Consider the following 23,321-nt stretch of genomic DNA (forward strand, 5'->3'; position numbering starts at 1 on the left):
CCCACGCTTTTTGAAAAAAAGGTGGGGATATTGTGGTTATCTCCGCCGTCCGTCCGTCCGTCTGTCTGTCTGTCTGTCTGTCTGTCTGTCCGTCCGTCCTGGCCACTATCTCCTCCTACACTAAAAGCACTAGAACCTTGAAACTTACACACATGGTAGCTATGAGCATATGTGCGACCCTGCACTATTTGGAATTTTGATCTGACCCCTGGGTCAAAAGTTATAGCGGTTAGGGTGGGGCCGCGTCAGAAATTATCACTCATTTTTTTAGGTTATTTTACATTTACTTCTTTATTTCTACACCGATTCACTTCAAATTGATACTGGACCTCTCTTATGACAATACGGTCAATCTCAACCATGCATGGCCCCATTCCCAACCCTGGGGCGCCCCGCCCACATAGGCCACACCCACCAAAAATTTCCATTTACTATAATTGTTTCATTTCTACACGGATTCACTTCAAATTGATACTGAACTTTTGTTATGACATTAGGGTCAATCTCAACTATGCATGGCCCCAATCCCAACCCTGGGGCGCCCGCCCACATAGGCCACACCCACCAAAAAATTCCATTTACTATAATTTTTTCATTTCTACACGGATTCACTTCAAATTGATACTGAACTTCTCTTATGACATTAGGGTCAATCTTAACTATGCATGGCCCCATAACCAACCCTGGGGCCCCGCCCACATAGACCACACCCACCCAAAATTGCCTTTACTATAATTTCTTCATTTCTACACCGATTCACTTCAAATTGATATTGAACTTCTCTTATGACAATACAGTCAATCTCAACTATGCATGGCCCCATTACCAACCCTGGGGCGCCCCGCCCACATAGACCACACCCACCCAAAATTGTCTTTTACTATAATTTCTTCATTTCTACACCGATTCACTTCAAATTGATACTGAACTTCTCTTATGACAATACGGTTAATCTCAACTATGCATGGCACAATTACCAACCCTGGGGCGCCCTGCCCACATATGTCACACCCACCCAAAATTGCCTTTTACTATAACTTCTTCATTTCTACACCAATTCACTTCTAATTGATGATGAACTTCTCTTATGACAATACGGTCAATCTCAGCTATGCATGGCCCCATTACCAACCCTGGGGCACACCTAGGTCAAACATTCGGCGTGGGGATACGCGTCGGCCTCTGCCGCGCCATTTCTAGTTTTCTATGGAAATATTGTGCTCACATTTTGAATGTTTGTAGCTTACGTGCAGAATTGTCTCCTTTAAATCTTCATCAGAATATTTGGATTTGTAAACATCCTGGATTGATTTCAATAATTAGAATCAGAAAAGTGTCCATTTGTAAAATCTGTATATTCATTGACACTTTCTTAGTTATTGTATCAATTTAAATTTTTGGTATAGAATATTTTGTCATCATAACAAGTCAGTACGCGTAATATAAGTACCGATTAGATGTTTTCTCTAGAGCAAGAATAAGTTTAGCGTCTCGCCTATTGTTTGTACACAATTTGGATGTTGTCACCAGATGAATTCAAATGCTGTTGGAATGTGTTTGTGTCCTCATGTGACCCAAGTGCAACAATGTGCCTGTTGTCTTTAAGTATACATATTGCACAGATAAGATGTCCTTTATTTCATGTTATTTCCGAAACCTCTCACATATTCTCCACTTTCCCTCAAGTGGCTCTTGACAGATTTAAGTGGCGCACACCATATGTAGAGAGAAAAGTGATTTGTTTGTTTGCATCGAGAAGCGTTTTGTAGATGTTGATGTTTTAGTGAGAACGGAATTTGTTGGTAACACCTTAAAATATCAAAGGGGGGCATTGTTCAGGGATTGATTTTGCTCATGGAAAGTTATTTTGAGTTCTGTTTGATTAAGTACGTTTGTAATATTAGCACAGTAAGAAGAGGGTTTTAACAATATTTATCATTTCATGATATGGAGAATCTAGTGCAGATTTTATTTATAAAAAAAGCATTCCTGTGAGTTGTAATGGGTAACTGCTAGTTTTCATTGGTTGAACATGCTTTGTGGTAGAGAAAGGGAGGTAATCTTGTAAGCCTCAAGAAATATTTTGCTGTTTCTGAGTTATCACCCTTATATTCATTTTCATTGTGCAATTCATTAATAGTAATAATAAGTAAGTCTATCTGCCACATATTGTAGCAGAAAGAAATCCTGTTTAGGCAGAAAGTGTTGTCCCTGATTAGCCTTTGTGGACTGCAAGACTTTGGGATGACACTTAACCCATTTATGCCTAGCGCCCTGAAAAAAGGACATTGCAAACAGCGTAGACCCAGATGAGACGCCGCATATGTTTGCTTAAATGAATTTCTTTATGAAATATTCTAAATATAGAAATAAATATACTTGACACCCCTAATTTTGGAAATAAATTGATCCAATTTAGAAGGATGGGAGAGTCCATTAGGCATAAATGGGTTTAAGCAAATGCATTAAGCCCAGTTTTCTCAGAGAAAGGTTTATAATTAATGATGTGTATGTTATCAATCCAACAATGTTTACTTTTATAGAAATGAATCAGTGTGGTCCAAATTGATGTAATGTTGTAATTCTGGGCTCATTTCTCAGAAAGGATAACATTGTTTTCACTGATGTCATAAGAAAGTGCAGTTAACAATAAACCTTAATGTAAAAAGTTTCTTATTAACAGTCGTTACAAAAGTCCATTGCATGTGTATCTAGGGACTTAGCTGAAATGAAATGGCAGGGGGACCCCTTTCAATTTTTACCTCCCACCCTCTAAAATATGTTGCCCCCTTCCATTGGTATGCCACATCCTTGTAAAATATGTGTCACTCTGCTTTTTCCTTTTTCATTTGTTCATGTTGTTGTAAATACAGACACATCAAACTTGTTTGTATTGGCTTTTGACAATTTTATAGATTAACATTCAGTATTACTTGATGTACCTCATGGAATGGAATATATTCTGAAGTAATAATTAAAATTTAAGTACTTTAAGTGGAACCAGTATGATTTTATTTAATCACTTACATTGTGCAAAATTTTCAATCTGATTACTTAAGTGGAACCAGTATATTTGATCACTTACAATGTGAAAAGATTACAATCTGATTATTTAAGTGGAAGTAGTATAGTTAATCATTTACAATGTGCAAAATTTACATTCCAATTATATTTCATGAAATAGTTCATCCTGCCCCTTTTAATACCGTGTTCATGCCTCCCTGTTTCTTTCATACCTCTGGCACCTCTTGTTATTTTTACTGTGGCCAAATTCCTTATGTATTAAATAGAAAGTCTAGCTTGTATCATAATTTACATTATGACTACTTCATAATGAATGATTAATGTCACTGTGACATTGACTAATGGTATCCTAATTTAATTAAATACAACATAAAGTTACTTGCGTCATGATTTACTAATGCAACATACATTAACATTCGTCATGATTTACCTGGCATATATTAGCCCAGCTTTCAAGGTTAAGGACACAATGTAGTCTGTGTGCACCATATTCTTTCTATTCTCAATATGAAATACAACCAAATGCCTGTACAATGTACAGTTATCTTGTAGTTACCATCGTCTGTTGTGTGTGAATCCTTTTGTACATGCTTAATGACTCATGTCATGCAAAAATGGGTCTTACTACATACTCCCAGCCTAGGTCCAGACCTGCCTGGACATAGTCACCCTATGTACATTGTCGTTTGTCGACAGTCTCGTCTGTTATCAACTCATTTACACTCTGGTTGCCACATTTTCATCCAATCTTATGTAACTTTGGTCAGATTGTTTTTCTTGACAAAGTCTAGGCCGAGTATTAATCTGGGTCAGGTTTGTCCAAGAACTAGGTCACAAGGTCATATCTACCAAAAAAGCCTTGTTTCCACTCTAGAAGCCACATTTATGCAACAAAATAGATGAACATTTAATTATTTATCTTGACAGTATCTTGGTGGAATTTGAATCTGGGTCATGTGTGTCCAAAAAAATAAGTAATAGAGTCAAATCTTAGAAAAAAAAAGTTACCACTCCTTAAGTCACATTCATGATTTTATTGTCATCAAACTTGACTATTTTTCTCATCATCACAATATTATGGCCAAAATTTAAGTCTTGTTTAATTGGGGGTAAAAACTATGGGACCGTTTCAATAAATATTGTAGTACACATTTACGATAAGATACATTTTACAAAGATACATAATTGCTAAAGGTTATATCGTATGATTATAAATTTTCAGTAATTTATTAATTACATTGGCATCTCAAGCGACGTATATATTTGACGAGCATGGCGAGCTAGTCCGTCTACTTATTAAGATTACAAAATTCTCTTGTTAGTTAAAATTGTTGTACGATTGTTTATGAAACAGCCCCCAGGTCAATAGTTCAACTCTTGGAATATTGGTTTACCTTGAACTAAGGTCAGCGCTTCAGGGCCATAATGTCCCTCTTGATTTTAATTTAGAAAAATAAAAGAAAAAACAAGAGTAATATGGTAATGATTGAGCACATAATGAATTGGGACCATGCTCTTTAAAAAGGGAGTTTAACCCTTTGCATGCTTGGAAATTTGTCATCTGCTAAAATGTTGTCTGCTGAATTTCTATAATTAGCATTTTCTTCGATTTTTTCAAAAAATACTATCAGAATAGCAAACAGTTTGGATCCTGATGAGACGCCACGTTCTGTGGCGTCTCATCTGGATCCAAACTGTTTGCAAAGGCCTTTAAAATTCGGTTCCCACACTGAAAGGGTTAATGCATGTGCGTCAAGTGTCCTACCAGATTAGCCTGTGTTGTCTGCATAGGCTCATCAGGGACAACACTTTCCGCTTTAATGGTATTTTTCTTGGACAGAAAGTCTCTTCTTAGCAAAAATCCATTATAGGCGGAAAAGTGTCATCCCTGATTAGCCTGTGTGTACTGCACAGGCTAATCTGGGATGACACTTTATGCACATGCATCAAACCCCTTTTTCACAGAGCGCGGCCCATTTATTGCAAAAGATCACATTGGTAGCTCTATAAGACTCTCACTGGTGACATAGTATACTGAACTTGGTGACTGCTTTCAAGTATACTGAACTAGGTGACTGCTTGAAAGATAACACTTAATAGCCATCCTCTGAAATGAAGTGCTATGATAGATAAGATTATAACATCTTGTCTTGAGTGGTAAACAAAGTGGACAATATCCCATTGTTTGCTTGGATACTTTTCACTGACTGTTGTTTAACATATTACAAGATGCACAATTATATTTTGGCTGTAAGTGATTTTTTTTAACACAGGGATTGGTTGTCTACGTGATACTCTTGATGTTGATGTACTCCTGCCAACATTGCTTGATACACACACTTCTTTATTGTACTAAGGAATTATATGCTTATCCATGTATTTGATTTATAATGCCTGTATAATTTTTTATGTCTGTTGGTTTGAAATCTTTAGTTTCAGAGCTCATTATCCCTCGCCATAGGCAGAGTGATATTGTTTTGGCGTTGTACGTCCGTCTGTCCGTCTTTCCGTCTGTCCGTCCGGCACTTTTGTGTCCGGAGCCATATCTTGGAAGTGCTTTGGCAGATTTCATTGAAACTTGGTATGAGTACCGGTATATATATGGATAAGAGGATGATGCACGCCAAATGGCATTGTACACCATCTGTTAATAACGGAGTTATGGCTCTTTGTATCTTGAAAAATGCTTTTTAATATAAGCTTAGAGCTTTATCTCTATTAAACACATGACACATGAGCAAGAGCCATGAAACTTGCCATAGTTGTTATCAATCATCTGGGGATGCTTCACATTTAACACCCATAATCCTAGGGACTAAGGTCAAGGTCACACATTGAGGTCAAAGGTCACAATTTTGATGAATTATTCATTATTTAGTCATTCCTTTACTATGCATTAAGGGATTCTATAATAACTGTCCACAATTGTTCTCAATTATCTAGCTGAGTGTCAAATATAAGATCCAGGTTGCTAGGGTCATGGTCAAAGTCACACACAGAGGTCAAAATCACACATTTTGATTAGATGTGCCTTATTTGGTAAGGATTCTACCATACTAAAATGGATTCAATGTCCTGATGTAATTGTTCTCAATTATCAGGCAGTGCAAGACCTATGTGTTTTTGACTAAAGTCAAGGTCACACATCAAAGTTCACACATTTGTAGAAATATTTATTATTTAGCGGGGGATATCAATTCAAAGAATTTGCTTGGTTTTATTTGTTCACTTTTTGCAGACAGCAATCTGGAATTTTGTAGTTTTTCCTCAATTGAGAAAGTACCTTGTATGGGTATTAAAAAGTATAAAGATGTTAAATTTATAACATAATTGGTCATAAAGTTAAATAACATAGCAGTAATCATGATATCATGGGAATATTTCCAACATAGCAATTTGAAATGATTATAATTAAATACACATATTGTTAAAAAAAGTATAAAAAAAGAGTAAAAAGGTTAAATAATGATGTTGATATTTCTGGGAGGTCTTATGGGAGAACAAAATAAATATGTCCAGAACGTGTCTGAACACAGCAAAATACACTGAGTTAGAACATATGTGTGTGAACACAGCAAAATACACTGAGCCAGAACATATGTGTGTGTGAACACAGCAAAATACACTGAGTCAGAACATATGTGAGTGAACACAGCAAAATACACTGAGTCAGAACATATGTGTGTGAACACAGCAAAATACACTGAGTCAGAACATATGTGTGAACACAGCATAAACACTAAGCCAGAACATATGTGTGTGAATACAGCAAAATACACTGAGCCAGAACATAATTATGTGTGTGAACACAGAATAATTCACTGAGCTAGAGCGTATGTGTGTGAACACAGCAAAATACACTGAGTCAGAGCATGTGCGTGTGAAAACAGCAAAATACACTGAGTTTAGAACATATGTGTGTGAACACAGCAATAAAGCCAGAACATATGTGTGTGTGGACACAGCAAAATACACTGAGCCAGAACATATGTGTGTGAACACAGCATAATTCACTGAGCCAGAGCGTGTGTGTGAACAGAGCAAAATCCACCGAGTCAGAATATATGTGTGTGAAACACAGCAAAATACACTGAGTCAGAGCATATGTGTGTGAAAACAGCAAAATATACTGAGTCCAGAACATATGTGTGTGAACACAGCATAATACACTGAGCCAGAACATATGCGTGTGAACACAGCAAAATACACATGATAACAAACTTAGTTGGTGTTTAGTTTTTTTTTGGGGGGGGGGGGGTGCATTGGGATGTGAATCATAGTTGCGATAAGCCCTTATATCTGATTATCAATTGTTTTAACTTCACAATTCCACCAACGTTAAGCAGAGTGTCTTAATTTGTCTCCAATTATTATAAATGATTTGTGAGAATAGAAAAAATTCCACTGTTGGTACGAAATTCGGAGGCTTAAGATTGTTTGAATGTTTGAACATGAGTTAAATGCCAGTGTTGCTATGGTAATGTAAGATAACTCTGATGTCACAAGTGTTAGTGACACAGACATCAGGTTGATAAAGTTCTGTTCATGCAATTCAGAATGGTTGAGAGGATTTGTGTTTGTTTTACAATTTGCTCAAAGCTGATAGTAGAATTGTCTTTATAATATTGTCAATGGTAACGGGTGAATCCAGTGACATGCAAATGTTTGCATGTGTATATTAAATTGTAATATCAACAGGCCAGAATATTTATATGGTCATTTTGAACTTAAAACAGAATTGATTGTTTGTTAAAAACTTTGCTTAAATATTTCTGGCCAATTTTTTATGAAATAAATGTATTAGGACAGCCATGCTACATGTACTTATCTCCAGTGGGTAATGAATTCTAATAAACTATGGAATGTTAATATACAAACACAACTTCATGATTTGTTTAAAAGTTTTACTATTTTAATGAACTGGTTTATATATGAAATGTTTCTTATGAAATTTTCTTATTAATTGTAATAAAATATGATACTGAATGAATGCTGTATGAATATTAAAAAAAAAAAATCCAACACATTTTATTTCAAAATTGCAAACAAGAACATATACAATATAAATTGTAACAATAATGATTTGCAATACGATTGTATGAATATTATTATTTGAAATAAAAAAATTGCCCCCCCCCCAAAAAAAAAACAACAACAAGAACAAGAACAACACCACAACTTATAAGAGGGGAAAAACAAGAAAATTTGCTGAAAATGCTTTTTTTATTATTCAAGCCTTCTAGCTGGGTTTTCCTGCACCAAACTGTAAACAAGTCATTAATATGTGCATTTATAATCACATGGTAACTAGTTGGAGTGTGCAGTGAATTTGCATAATAGCGCTTTTAGAACTCATAATTATCGCGACATAAAAGGCATGGCAGTAGAAAATACCACCGAGTCACAGAGAAGGGTAAGCATGGTTGAGGATAAGCATAAAAGAATGGGTGGTTTGTAACCTAGTGACCAAGTGAACCAAATGTTTGACAAATGGCCTGTGTTAAGATGTGAAATATTACTGTATGTAATCATAATGGGACTGATGATGAATTGTTATGCACCTGTTACAATCTACATATAGGATCTGGTACGAGTTGTCATATCATACCATATTTTATTAAATGAGTTCAGGTATTTTGTTAGTAAGCGAGCCTTTGGCAAGCTTACTAACGAATTTCCTGGACGAGTTTAATAAAGTATGGTATGATATGACGTGTGTCAGATCTTTTTTATCACATGCTTTTAAATGAGCAAATTAAATAAATATTTACGCAAACATAATGATAAATCCAGAATGTTGTTTACTTTTCGTGACGTCATTTGATGTTGCAACGTCATTTCAGCAAAATAACAAAATGCAATTGGTCAATAAACGAAAAACTAAGCCAATGAAAACGCTTAAAAAATATATGTAATGGTTATATTACATGGGAAACAGGGTATGGCATGTGATAAATTTGGGCATGGTATGTTCTACCTTAATTAAGACATAAATGTTTTGAAGTTAAGTTGCTTGTCTGTCTTTGTTCAATACATGTGTTAAATGATTTGTACACTTCAATAAAATTAATTAATTAATATATTTTTATTCAGAAGTTTCCTGTTTTCAACAGAAGTGAATTCATTATCACATCAGTCAGCGCAGGCTTATCAGTCTAAACTAGATTTTTGCTGGAAGAGACTTCAGTTAAACAAATAATACAATTCAGGGTCTTCCCCAGGCCATTTAAGCGCCCCTTGCCGGGGCGCTTGAATTTCGAAATCAGAGTCCCCGGGGCGCTTGAAATTTTCCGATCAGTGTATTCTTCAGTTAAAGAAAGTGGAGATTGTCCAAAAAAAAATCAAGGTTTCCCTATCAGTGTATCAATATTCCCTGTTATAAAAGAGCACTCGGTACCTACTTTCACAAGTAATCGCCATAAACACCACATGGGGTAATGGATAATCCACTGATAAGAGAATAGCATGACGCGCGTATCGATAATTCAAGCCACATTACACGGTCATTTAAATGCTGAAAAGGATGTATCTGGTAACTTTCCAGTCGTCAAACTGTGAAGGTCATCGTCCAATCGGTTATGCGAATGCTTATGAGGGCAGGGTTAACTGTCGACCATTATTTTTGATTGACGTCGGGCGTGAAGTACCGGTAAAAGTTTATCGCAGCTTGATTAGCAAGAAGTTGTACCATTTGAGTAATATAAAACCGGTAATTAGTACAGTACAGAACATTAAAGACGGTTTCAGGCATCATCATCACACCTTTTTACTGTAAACAAGTGTTACCTATGACTCATAATTAATACGAGAAATTAATTGCAAGTGGTTAACAATTAATTATTATAGCGAGTAAGTTGTGCAAATGACTCCCGGTTACAATTATGTGATAACAATTTATTTAATTCCAGTACATGTATATTTCAACATGTCCATTTATAGAACTGATTCACCTCGTTTTTCTGACATTTATTAGACACGTTATGCGCTTTAACAACTTTTCGTTGAATTAATTACACACACTTGTAAATGTTTCGTCCGATAATCGATAGTTAGAAGACTGATGATGACAACCGGCCGTGATCCTCGTGGACAACGTGAATTTCATGCATAATTCCGTCAAAACATTTATTCGACTCGTAAAGTGTTTAAACAAATTATCGTTGAATTTATAACGCAACGGTTAATATTTGTTGAAATCTCAAATGGGAATAATTAAATTTGCAATGCGAAACCCATTCCCGTAAGTCGATGTTAACGCGTTTTTAATCCGAAACACACTTCCGAATGTAAATGTTACCGCAACGTTAAATATTTTTGCTTAAAATTAGCAGTGCAAATTTATTTTGTGTCGAATCTTTTTCTCAATTAAAAAGAGCGCAAAAATTATGCAGCATGTACAACGTCGCGTCTATTGCATACAAATGGCGTGTATTGAGCGTTTTAACAAGCGCACAACAGGTCAGGGGATTGAACCATATTCAGAGGCAATATTTCATCAAATCTATAAATAGTCACTTAAAAAATGGCAAGGTTTGTGTTAAAGAAATACCTGAAAGCTTTTATCGTAAATAATTACCAGAAAGAGATTGATAAAAACGGAGTAAACGGGATTATCGGGTAATAAATAGAAACTTGAAAAAAGTAAGTATACAGTAAATTAATAGAGTCAGGTTGAAACGGATGTATTGGGGAATCGTTCGAGTCGGGATTTTACTATTTGTGCGGAAAAGTTTTAAAACAATAAACAATATAAAAAAAATCTATTTTTAAATGACTGGGGGATTTTTTTGAAGAGTCATAGTGCACCAAATGACGTCTTTTGACGCTGTTTTTCTTTGAGTTATAACGCACCACAGAACGTGAATTGACACGTTAAATAAAAAAAAAATCAACCCGAACCCACCCCCGCTCGGCCCCGGGGCGCCTGACAAAATTCCTGGGGAAGGCACTGCAATTTAAGTGGAAAGTGTAATCCATGATCAGCCTGTGAAAATGCTTAGGCTAATCTGAGACAGCACTTAAACCGCATGCACAATGACCTGATAGGCTAATCTGAGACAGCACTTTAACCACATGCACAATGACCTGATAGGCTAATCTGAGACAGCACTTTAACCACATGCACAATGACCTGATAGGCTAATCTGAGACAGCACTTAAACCACATGCACAATGACCTGATAGGCTAATCTGAGACAGCACTTCAACCACATGCACAATGACCTGATAGGCTAATCTGAGACAGCACTTAAACCACATGCACAATGACCTGATAGGCTAATCTGAGACAGCACTTAAACCACATGCACAATGACCTGATAGGCTAATCTGAGACAGCACTTAAACCACATGCACAATGACCTGATAGGCTAATCTGAGACAGCACTTAAACCACATGCACAATGACCTGATAGGCTAATCTGAGACAGCACTTAAACCACATGCACAATGACCTGATAGGCTAATCTGTGACAGCACTTAAACCACATGCACAATGACCTGATAGGCTAATCTGAGACAGCACTTAAACCACATGCACAATGACCTGATAGGCTAATCTGAGACAGCACTTAAACCACATGCACAATGACCTGATAGGCTAATCTGAGACAGCACTTAAACCACATGCACAATGACCTGATAGGCTAATCTGAGACAGCACTTAAACCACATGCACAATGACCTGATAGGCTAATCTGAGACAGCACTTAAACCACATGCACAATGACCTGATAGGCTAATCTGAGACAGCACTTAAACCACATGCGCAATGACCTGATAGGCTAATCTGAGACAGCACTTAAACCACATGCACAATGACCTGATAGGCTAATCTGAGACAGCACTTAAACCACATGCACAATGACCTGATAGACTAATCTGAGACAGCACTTAAACCACATGCACAATGACCTGATAGGCTAATCTGAGACAGCACTTAAACCACATGCACGATGACCTGATAGGCTAATCTGAGACAGCACTTAAACCACATGCACGATGACCTGATAGGCTAATCTGAGACAGCACTTAAACCACATGCACAATGACCTGATAGGCTAATCTGAGACAGCACTTAAACCACATGCACAATGACCTGATAGACTAATCTGAGACAGCACTTAAACCACATGCACAATGACCTGATAGACTAATCTGAGACAGCACTTAAACCACATGCACAATGACCTGATAGGCTAATCTGAGACAGCACTTAAACCACATGCACAATGACCTGATAGGCTAATCTGAGACAGCACTTAAACCACATGCACAATGACCTGATAGGCTAATCTGTGACAGCACTTAAACCACATGCACAATGACCTGATAGGCTAATCTGAGACAGCACTTAAACCACATGCACAATGACCTGATAGGCTAATCTGAGACAGCACTTAAACCACATGCACAATGACCTGATAGGCTAATCTGAGACAGCACTTAAACCACATGCACAATGACCTGATAGGCTAATCTGAGACAGCACTTAAACCACATGCACAATGACCTGATAGGCTAATCTGAGACAGCACTTAAACCACATGCACAATGACCTGATAGGCTAATCTGAGACAGCACTTAAACCACATGCGCAATGACCTGATAGGCTAATCTGAGACAGCACTTAAACCACATGCACAATGACCTGATAGGCTAATCTGAGACAGCACTTAAACCACATGCACAATGACCTGATAGACTAATCTGAGACAGCACTTAAACCACATGCACAATGACCTGATAGGCTAATCTGAGACAGCACTTAAACCACATGCACGATGACCTGATAGGCTAATCTGAGACAGCACTTAAACCACATGCACAATGACCTGATAGGCTAATCTGAGACAGCACTTAAACCACATGCACAATGACCTGATAGGCTAATCTGAGACAGCACTTAAACCACATGCACAATGACCTGATAGACTAATCTGAGACAGCACTTAAACCACATGCACAATGACCTGATAGACTAATCTGAGACAGCACTTAAACAACATGCACAATGACCTGATAGGCTAATCTGAGACAGCACTTAAACCACATGCACAATGACCTGATAGGCTAATCTGAGACAGCACTTAAACCACATGCACAATGACCTGATAGACTAATCTGAGACAGCACTTAAACCACATGCACAATGACCTGATAGACTAATCTGAGACAGCACTTAAACCACATGCACAATGACCTGATAGGCTAATCTGAGACAGCACTTAAACCACATGCACAATGACCTGATAGGCTAATCTGAGACAGCACTTAAACCACATGCACAATGACCTGATAGGCTAATCTGAGACAGCACTTAAACAACATGCACAATGACCTGATAGGCTAATCTGAGACAGCACTTAAACCACATGCACAATGACCTGATAGACTAATCTGAGACAGCACTTAAACCACATGCACAATGACCTGATAGGCTAATCTGAGACAGCACTTTAACCACATGCACAATGACCTGATAGGCTAATCTGAGACAGCACTTAAACCACATGCACAATGACCTGATAGGCTAATCTGAGACAGCACTTAAACCACATGCACAATGACCTGATAGGCTAATCTGAGACAGCACTTAAACCACATGCACAATGACCTGATTTCTTAGAGCGAGGACCAAACATTGTCTTACATGACATTAATTGAGAATTGCTCTGTGAAAAAGAGGTTTAATGCATGTGCTAAAAGTGTCATCCCAGATTAGTCTGTGCAGTTAGCACAGGCTAATCAGTGAAGACAATTCCAGCTTTTAATGTAATGTTCGTTTAAAGGAAGATCCTTCTTGACAAAAAAATCAGTCAAGGCTGTAAGTGTAGTCCCTGATTTGCCTGTGCGAACTGCACAGGCTAATGTAGGATGACACTGTACACACATGCATTAAACCCCCTTTTCTTAGAGTGAAGCACAATATTTTTTAATTCAATACATGCATAATTTGTATGAAGATGAAGACACATTCTTAGGTAGCAAACCAACAAGTCTGTGATGTCTGTCAAAGTGCAATCCATGATTCTTAAATTATATATCATCTAAAGTAGTTAAAATATTGTAGACTTTGCTGATAAACTTTAAATTGTCCTAAAACAAATCCAGTTTGCTTTTAATAACAGTTATTAAAGGAGGAAGCGTTCCTGTCTACTTACTGTTGACTTTGCTTGCCTGCTATTTGAACCTGATCTGTAATTATTTTGGTTGATTAATGAAGAAAGGGTATGTTTTCATTTGTTTTGGTCAAATTAAAGGGGTGGTTGCCAATGAAAATTCACGCCAATACTTAATTATTTTTTTAAAGCGAAAATGAAGAATTTTAATTACATTTGTCGTGATTTTTACAGACAGAAATTGTTACCTTTTAACCTTAATATTTTAGATGTTGAAGTTCAGAATAAGTGCTGATAAATTTTCATAATCATTTTTTCTTCAAAATCGCTCTTTTTATATTTTAACTTGTTTTAATATTTTTTTAAGAGCACAAGCAAAAGGTATACAAATTCAGGGATGTATCTTCTAACTAAAAAATTGATGTAAATAAATTGGTTCCACTGAAAATTTGTACATGTATTAGCACAATTGGACATTAAATGTCCAGTCCAGAGGTAGCCTGATTTTCATTCTCAAGTTCTGAGTAGTGATGATTTGAATACTATATTAACCCTTTCAGTGCGGGAACCGAATTTTGAAGGCCTTTGCAAACAGTTTGGATCCAGATGAGACGCCACAGAACGTGGCGTCTCATCTGGATCCAAACTGTTTGCTATTCTGATAGTATTCTTTGAAAAAAAATCGAAGAAAATGCTAATTTAAGAAATTCAGCAGACAACATTTTTGCAGACGACAAATTTCCCAGCATGCAAAGGGTTAAAGGTTTTGTGGGCTAATTTCACCCTTAAACATTGTTTTTGTGTGATTGCTATGAACGCAATATGAACAGTTTCTTGTATGATTTTTTGGACAAATTTGATCTTGGAAAGTGGGAAGGGTTGTAATAGAAAAGATAATAGCCTGTTTCGAAATTCTATTTTGATTTGACCTAGAGAAGGGATAAAGAAAGGAAGTGGCTTGACATTTATGACAATTAGGGGCCCCAAAATGACCCCTTTTATTTGCTTTAGACCCTTAAGGGTGCTTGGAGGGCAGTTACACTTTAGCATGTTTTGACTCTGTAATTTGACTGTTTCAATACTCCATCTAATTATCAATGTAATTTGTATTTAAAGATTTTTCAATTGTCAGTGTTATCTGTACTTAAAGAAGTCATTTGTCTGTAATAAAATTCGTAAAAAAAATGCATCAGTCAAGTCATATTATAGAAAATAGAGCAGATGCTGTGGCAATGACAAGATTGTGTGCAGTTTTGTACAGTTACAACATTTCGAATTATGTACAAAACTTTTATAGTTATTATTTTTAATTGTTTAATACCCATGTGCATGTAAATTGTAGGTTGGGCGCACTTGTCGCCTATTTAACATCATACAATGGATTCATTATGATGTGCTCATAATTTTGTGCGACATTTTTATTCCACTTAAAAAACATACGTGCTTTTATTGTATATTTTCGATTATCCAAAGTATCTTCTTAGCGAAAATCCACTTTGGCTGGAAAGTATGTCCCCCATCCCAGGCTAATCAGGGATCACACTTTCCACCTTATCTCATTTCTTAGTAAGAGGAAAAAAATCTTTTTACATAAATACAATACAAGCAAAAAGTGTGTTTCCTGATTAGTCTGTGCGGACTGCAAAGGCTTACCTGGGACAATGCTTTATGCACATGCATTAACCCTTTGCACGCTGGGAAATTTGTCGTCTGCTAAAATGTCGTCTGCTGAATTTCTAAAATTAGCATTTTCTTCGATTTTTTTTCAAAGAATACTATCAGAATAGCAAACAGTTTGGATCCAGATGAGACGCCATGTTCTGTGGCGTCTCATCTGGATCCAAACTGTTTGCAAAGGCCTTCAAATATTCGGTTCCAGCACTGAAAGAATTAAACACCATTTTCAAGAGCTCAATTGTGTTTTTCCATATGTGCTGTCTGCTTTTATGTTAAGGGAGCCAATCTACCCTAGTTTACTGATTAATTAGGTTTCCACTGAAAGTTACTTAATTGATTTCAATAGCATAATCCAAAGGCCATAAAATTTGCAGTGTTGAAAAGTGGTGAATTAATTAAGTTGGAAATTGTTAAATACTGGTGCAATACACACACTGTGAGGTTATAAGATGAAACTAGCTAGATGTCTGTATCTAGGCTTTGTAAGGGATAGGTTAGGAGTAATTGGGCTAAATATGTTTTATATGATTAAAAGTGTCTTCAGTTGTATGTAGTGTGGCAATCTTGTTGATCTGAGCATTACTTCAGCCTTTAGTTTACATAGTATTACAGGTTTTTGTTTGTATTTAAAAAAAATAATTGTTTAATAAATTGTAAATGCTGACATACTTAATATTTACAAGCATTATTATTCACCTTGTGGTTCTACATGTTTATGTTAATGATCTTAATGATTTTAATTTATAAACTTGGTTCTGTCTGTAGCTTTAATATTCTGTTGAGACAGCTTAAAGAATATTATTTTAATTTATGGTTCATGCGCGTAACTTCTTGACAGTAATATGATTTTTCATTAAGTCAGATTCTTTTTCAAAGCTAAAAAATCTCCAAATGGTTGTAGTCTGATCTTAAACATTGTATGAAGCCTCGCTCTGGGAAAAATGGGCTTAATGCATGTGTGTAAAGTGTCTTCCCAGATGAGCCTGCGCAGACCACACAGGCTAATCATGGACAACACTATCCGCTTTAATGGAATGTTTATTTAAAAGGAAGTCTCTTCTAATTGAAAATCCAGTCTTGTGGTAAATTTTGTCCCTGATAAGCTTGTGTGGACTGCACAGGCTAATAGGGGACGATACTTTACACTCATGCAATAAGCCCAGTTATCCCAGAACACGGCCTAATGTTCAATGTCCCAGGGTCAGACTGGATGCTAGGGGCAGCAGGTGGGGGTCAAAGAGGCAGGGCACAGCTCCCTGGTTTTAATACATTTTAGTTATCAGGAGAAAGGTCCTATACAAGCATGTTGATTGACCCATTATTGGAAGTTAGGACTCACTTGATGAAAGTGAGTGATTCAATTAGAACTGAGGCTTCAGTCAATTACATTTCCTGCAGTGAATTTTCTAAAGTGTCTGCTGTGCTATTATACAGTCAAATACAATATAAATTAGCTATGTCAATAGAATAATCCTCTGATGTTATTCTGCTGTAGTTGCATTCAGGTAAAAGCATTAGACTGTATACACTACCTTTTGTGTGTTTTTACAAATAATTAAAGTCCACACTAGCTTTAATCTGAAGTTGTTTTGAATAACAAACATTAAACAAAATAAAATTACCAATTTTTAGCATTTCCATTGAACAATTTTTTTATCGTGTCCTATCTTAAATTGTGTAAACAATATTGGGAATTAAAATTAATCTACATTTAACTAGTGCATTGAACAAACTTGAAATAAAAATGCAAATGGGAAAATAAAATTACATGCAGGACACCGACTTTTTTTAAGTGATTAAAGTCATTAAGTTGACATTTTAATAGCTGTGCACAGCAAATTTCAGCCTAGTTTTATTGCTCTATTTATTGGCATTGATGAATATGTCTTGGTGTTTGTTGTCAGTTTGCATTTAGCAGGAAAACATTAAAAAACACCCTGTATTTCAACTGGTTTCTCCACCCACTTTTATCGATACCTGATTTTTTTGTCCACCATCTCTATTTTGTGAGGATGCCAATAAATATTGTCAGTTTTATTTTATTTTTATGCCAGCATGCCATTATTTTGTACCAGACCAAGTGGCAGAAAGGTGGAGATTAGTGTGACTTTGGAAGGAAATCTGTTGAATTTGAAGAAATGGGCTGAAATTTGACCCACCATTGGCGATTGTAAAGCATGTCCAAAGTCAGTTTCTAAATGGGGCATTTGGCTGAAAGGCTTGCTCAAAGATTTATTTGATGGTTTTGTTGTTTTGATGAAGGCAAGTGGCAAGTTTTGAATAGAAAGGGTATTGTTTGTTTGAGCATCCTGTTTGGGTGTTGCCAAAGGGTAGGGAATGATTATTTCATGTTTATAGAAAGTCCCCCCTCCCATGGCATATAATTTCGACAACTTTGCCCAGTGTATTTTCTGTAATATGTCTGTAATCAGTGAAATAATGCGGGAAATTTAATTTATTTCTGATAATGTTTGCCTGTTGAGGCAGTTTTGTTAATGTGTTTTTATGTATAGACACACATTTTTTCTCCACTTTGTTTAAGGATTAAGAGGTTTGGTTCTCAGTTCTATGCTTAAGATTTTCTAATAATATTCACTCACCAACCAACATGTAATAAACAACTCCCAGCCCTGTGATTAATTAAGAATTGTCGGTATTATTTGTATGAAGTTAACAGGATTTTGTTAATTACAAACTCACAGACATGCTAAGTCTCCATGTTATGGTTTCTTCTTGAAAAGTCTCTTGCAAGAGAGTACATGGCATTTTGGGCACGTTTAATTATGTCAGTAATCACATTGACTCCCTATGAAGGAATTCCACAGCTGCTAAATCAGGGATCCTGATATGCTGGGGTATGTGTGGCATGTAGGGAACGCCATTAAGAATCCCAGAAATGTCAGATATTCTGGAAGAAATGCGACTTTTCCCTCTTTCTTCAGACATTTCATGGGCTTTCTTTCTACCCTGGCTGTCTTTGTGCTATGGCGTTACCTTGGTTTTGGCATTTTCGTTAGTTTTGGCGCAGTAATGCTTTAATTGATTAGAGAATATATAGATTGTTAAATGGTTCTGGAAGTAATTTGTTGTCAGCATGTACAAAATGCACTGCTGTTTTGACACTTTATGGCTAGAGTCTTAGTATTTGTAGAGAAATTATGTTCACAATATTATTGTTTTCATGTGTTAACATTCTAAAACTCATTTGGTTGTACTTGGCAGTTTTTTGTCAGTGTGTTCATAATTATAAAAAATAAGATCAACATCTTTGCTGTACTTCACTTTCTCAAGTGTTGTATCATGCCATGACATTTCCATAATGCAGGTAACTTGTAAGAATAAAGCAAAACAAATATAAATGAAACACACAGGCAATTTTTTTTTAATGATAGAATTTCTGTGAGTCAACATATTTACCAGATTTAGTTTCCCAATCACAGTTAAGTTGGCCCTTTAGGGTTTATATTTTGGTGCTTAAATTATAACAAATGCTTGTGCAGTCCAATCAATTTGCTCAAAAACTTTTGACAAAATTAATAATCTCAGACAAACAGAGAAACTGATTGAACTATTATCTGTTATTACTTTCAATTACCTGTATGTTTGTTATCATTCCAGCAGAAGATGGCAATAATGCAGTTTAACATTATTGTAACTTTTTATGGTGTCATTAATATCAATCTGTCTTGCAGGTGCACAACGTTGGGTTTGCTTTTGAGCTAATGCAGGATGCTGGGTTGCCGAAACCAAAGTCACGTCCGGAAGGTATTCATTATATAAATATAATTTATTAACTATAGATACTTTTGCTAGAATAACAGCGTATTTTAATCATCAAAGACATGCTACATCAGGCAGTCAACTTGTGTGATACAACTCATCATAACAGCACAGTTATGCAATATTTACTATTTATTGCTAATTTCCACGTAGCATACACAATATAAGCCTGCACATACAAACATTTTATGAGTCAACCTTGCATCATTGATTCAAGTTCCTGACCCTAAAGACATTATATGTTAACATTTAATAGAATCTGACTGTTTTTATGCCCCCGGATCGATAGATCGGGGGTATATTGTTTTTGGCCTATCTGTCATTCTGTCCCAAAACTTTAATATTGCAGTAAAGTTTTGCAATAACTTTTGAAATATTTAACATACAACTTCATATTTGGCATGCATGTGTATCTCATGGAGCTGCACATTTTGAGTGATGAAAGGTCAAGGTCATCCTTCAAGGTTAAAGGTAAAAAAAACCAAAACCAAAACTTTAAGGTCAAAGGTCAAAAAAAAAATCAGGGCATAAGGGGGCATTGTGTTTCTGACAAACATATCTCTTGTTTGTTTTATTCATCCAATTTTAATTTAAAACCTGCAAATATCAGTCCAACTGACCCCATAGAAACAGTCTTACTGACCCATGTTAAGGTCCAAAACTTATACAGGCATAAAATATTTCATACAGACACTTGTAAGGGCAAATCACAGTTCTAAAATCAATTTACCAGTTGAAGAAAAAGAATCATTTTGTATAGGGTATTAACTATTTAACTGAAATCTGTTTTTGTCCGGGCTATTTCTCAGCAACTAATGGCCGGAATTCAATGAAACTTTATGGGAAGCTTCACTACCAAGAGGAGATGTGCATATTATCAGCGGGTTCTGGTCGGATGATTTTCACAGAGTTATGGCCCTTTGAAATTTTCTATAAAAAAAAATCTGGTCCCCCCAACTACTGTGCCCTCAAGACGTTTCCTTTTATCTGAATATATAGTGCAATATTGTGACAAAAAACCTTTGGGGAGCATCACCCGTCTCCGAGGATTTCTTGTTCTATTTTATATCTAGAGCAGTAAATATTTCTACAGTATTGATGAGGACTGTAACAACTTACTATTCTTCACTCAAAATTGGGACTATTTTTTGGATTTAGGATAAGGCAAGGTTATAATGATAATCTTGTTGTTTGTTCTCTGTAGACAAGTAAGCCAGTATCATGTGCATGCTGATATGACGCATGCATTTTGGCTGATATTTTGCATGATATTATAGTTGATTTATAATGAAAGCGTCTTAACCACCTGTCAGACCGTGATTCATGTCAGCCAAAAACATAGTGCTGAATTGAAAAAATGATTTATCTAATATTTTAATCCAGTATGATCAAATCTAACAAAATTATAAAATAAAATGCTTGGCCGGTATTAAGATTTTTTTCATCATGAAGGAAAGAAACAAAAAACACATGCGTATCAATTTCTAATAATTTCACATTATGCATGTTGAATGTAGTTTACATTAACGGTACAAGTAAATTGTCACATCCAATTCTTGTTCAGTGCTACATCAAATAAACAGACTGACAACTTTTCGACTTTTTGTGTGACAAACATAATTTGATGCATACAAACCTATACATTCTTATTGTCTGTTGCCACCCTTTATTAAATTAACAGCCATCACAAACCCAGCAACTAGTATGAATGTTAAACCATTGTATCTGCTTACCAATTCTCTATTGAATTAAAGGGTTTCATACTTAACCCCCAAACTGTTCATGGCACTTCTAGCCATAATTCTGCACAACAACCAGCCAATCTACCTGGTTTATTAATTGTGCAACTCAGCCAGAAAAACACTGCAATCAGCTGATAAGCCTGTCTGGCGGTGCAATCAGCAAAAAATGCATAAGCAAGCACACTGTGCTATTTTGGAAGGCTGAGGAGACTATGATAAGACGTTGTTGCATGTCCTCATGTATTAGAATGATGGATGGCCAACAGCTGTTCTTTTTTGATAATCTATGTGGATTAATAGGATGATTGGACTCTAATCTTCACCCTTCCAACCTCTCTATCAAAGTGAACTGAAGTCAGTGCATGTTTTCAGGCCACTTATGCAACAGGGGAGTCAATAAAAGTAACTGCTACATTATTTGTTTGCTTGAAAATAATTGTTGAAAATAAACACATCACGTTCTGATGTTACATTTGTATAAGACAAAAAGAATGTTAAAATATTCAATTTCAATGTCTTCGAAACAATGTGTTGAATGTGTTTGACACCTTAGATACTTTTTCAAAATGTTTGAAATGACGTACGAATTACTCTGAATACTCCATTGTTGGAGTATTTCAGTGCTGGAACCGAATTTTGAAGGCCTTTGCAAACAGTTTGGACCCAGATGAGACGCCACAGAACGTGGCGTCTCATCAGGATCCAAACTGTTTGCTTTTCTGACAGTATTCTTTTAAAAAAAATGAAGAAAATGCTAATTTTAGAAATTCAGCAGACGACAAATTTCCCAGCATGCAAAGGGTTAATTCCAACTGGTCCAAAATATATACATTTTGTTTTTGGAAAAATTGATTCTTAAGCATATTCTACCAACCAAAATAGTAAATTGACATTGGAATCTGTAAATGGTAACTTTTCACACACAAAAGGGTAATGCATTATCTGGGTTTGCAGGTGGAGTAAGTACCGTATGTACCAATTAGCATACTATAAAGTACATGTATATATTCTAATCGTACCAAGCACTATTGGAAATAAATACAATTTAATGCATTTTCTTACAAACAAAATTGGTTTTAGCAAAATCAATTTCATTTTTCTACCTTGAAACTTTTGTTGACAGTGGCTTTGAACCTGGGCCCCAGCTATTCATTTCCATTTGTGGAACAGCACAGAATTGTCAGTAGCCTTGCCATGTGCGATTGTAATAATATAGTCAAACAATGAACCATTAAACATATAATATCAATGTGCAAATGTTGAACCAATTTCAGTTTAATATTCACATGATTTACATTTTGGTAAACTGGAGAAGAAACAATAAGAAAGTGATTTTGTTATTAAGCAAGTAAGAACTTCAATTGAATAAATGAAATGCGCAACACCTTGTGGATTTTGATAAAATGTCAACCCTATTTTGTTGAACTGGAAGGACGCAAAACCCTATTCTAATTCAAGTCAATAAATATTTATGCCTGTAATTAAAAGCGGATGCAAAGTAGTGGAGTTCATTTGGTAAATTGCATCCATCCATCTTCACATGTCAAATCTTTCAATCTGCCATCCATCATTGGTTTCTGTGAACTAATTGATATGTAGTTGCTATTACACCCTGGAGGCACTTTGTCATGCAAAATTTATGACACCTACAAGGAACCTTCTTCCAATGAGTTAAATCTGTGGTCTCTGCAGCCAATATTAATGTATGTGACAAGGATTTGATGGATTTTAAACCTATGCGCTAAACTCAACGATAGAGGAATACTGTAAGATTTACCTTTGGTGTCAAAGGTTAATGAATAAGTAGATTTTCATTTGTTGTATTGGTTAAGGCAACATGTAGGTCATAATTATTGTTATGCTCCTCCAAAATTTTTTGGGGGAGCATATAGTTGCCGCTTCGTCTGTCCGTGTGTGTGTCCGTCCGTGCACAATTTTTGTCCGGGCTATTTCTCAGCAATTAATGACCGTAATTCAA

General features: G+C 36.0%; 1 protein-coding gene across 3 annotated transcripts in view; it reads left to right on the forward strand.

Annotated features, from left to right (window-relative positions):
- LOC127850220 (beta-parvin-like) overlaps nt 1-23,321 on the forward strand; it is a 66,463-nt gene that overhangs the window by 33,997 nt on the left and 9,145 nt on the right. For all 3 annotated transcript variants that reach the window (XM_052383091.1, XM_052383090.1, XM_052383092.1), the window contains exon 12: nt 19,514-19,586. In XM_052383091.1, coding sequence (XP_052239051.1) covers nt 19,514-19,586 — 73 coding nt within the window. The remainder of the gene's footprint in view (nt 1-19,513; nt 19,587-23,321) is intronic.

Source organism: Dreissena polymorpha, chromosome 11, assembly GCF_020536995.1.
Source record: "Dreissena polymorpha isolate Duluth1 chromosome 11, UMN_Dpol_1.0, whole genome shotgun sequence".
Lineage (NCBI taxonomy): Eukaryota > Metazoa > Mollusca > Bivalvia > Myida > Dreissenidae > Dreissena > Dreissena polymorpha.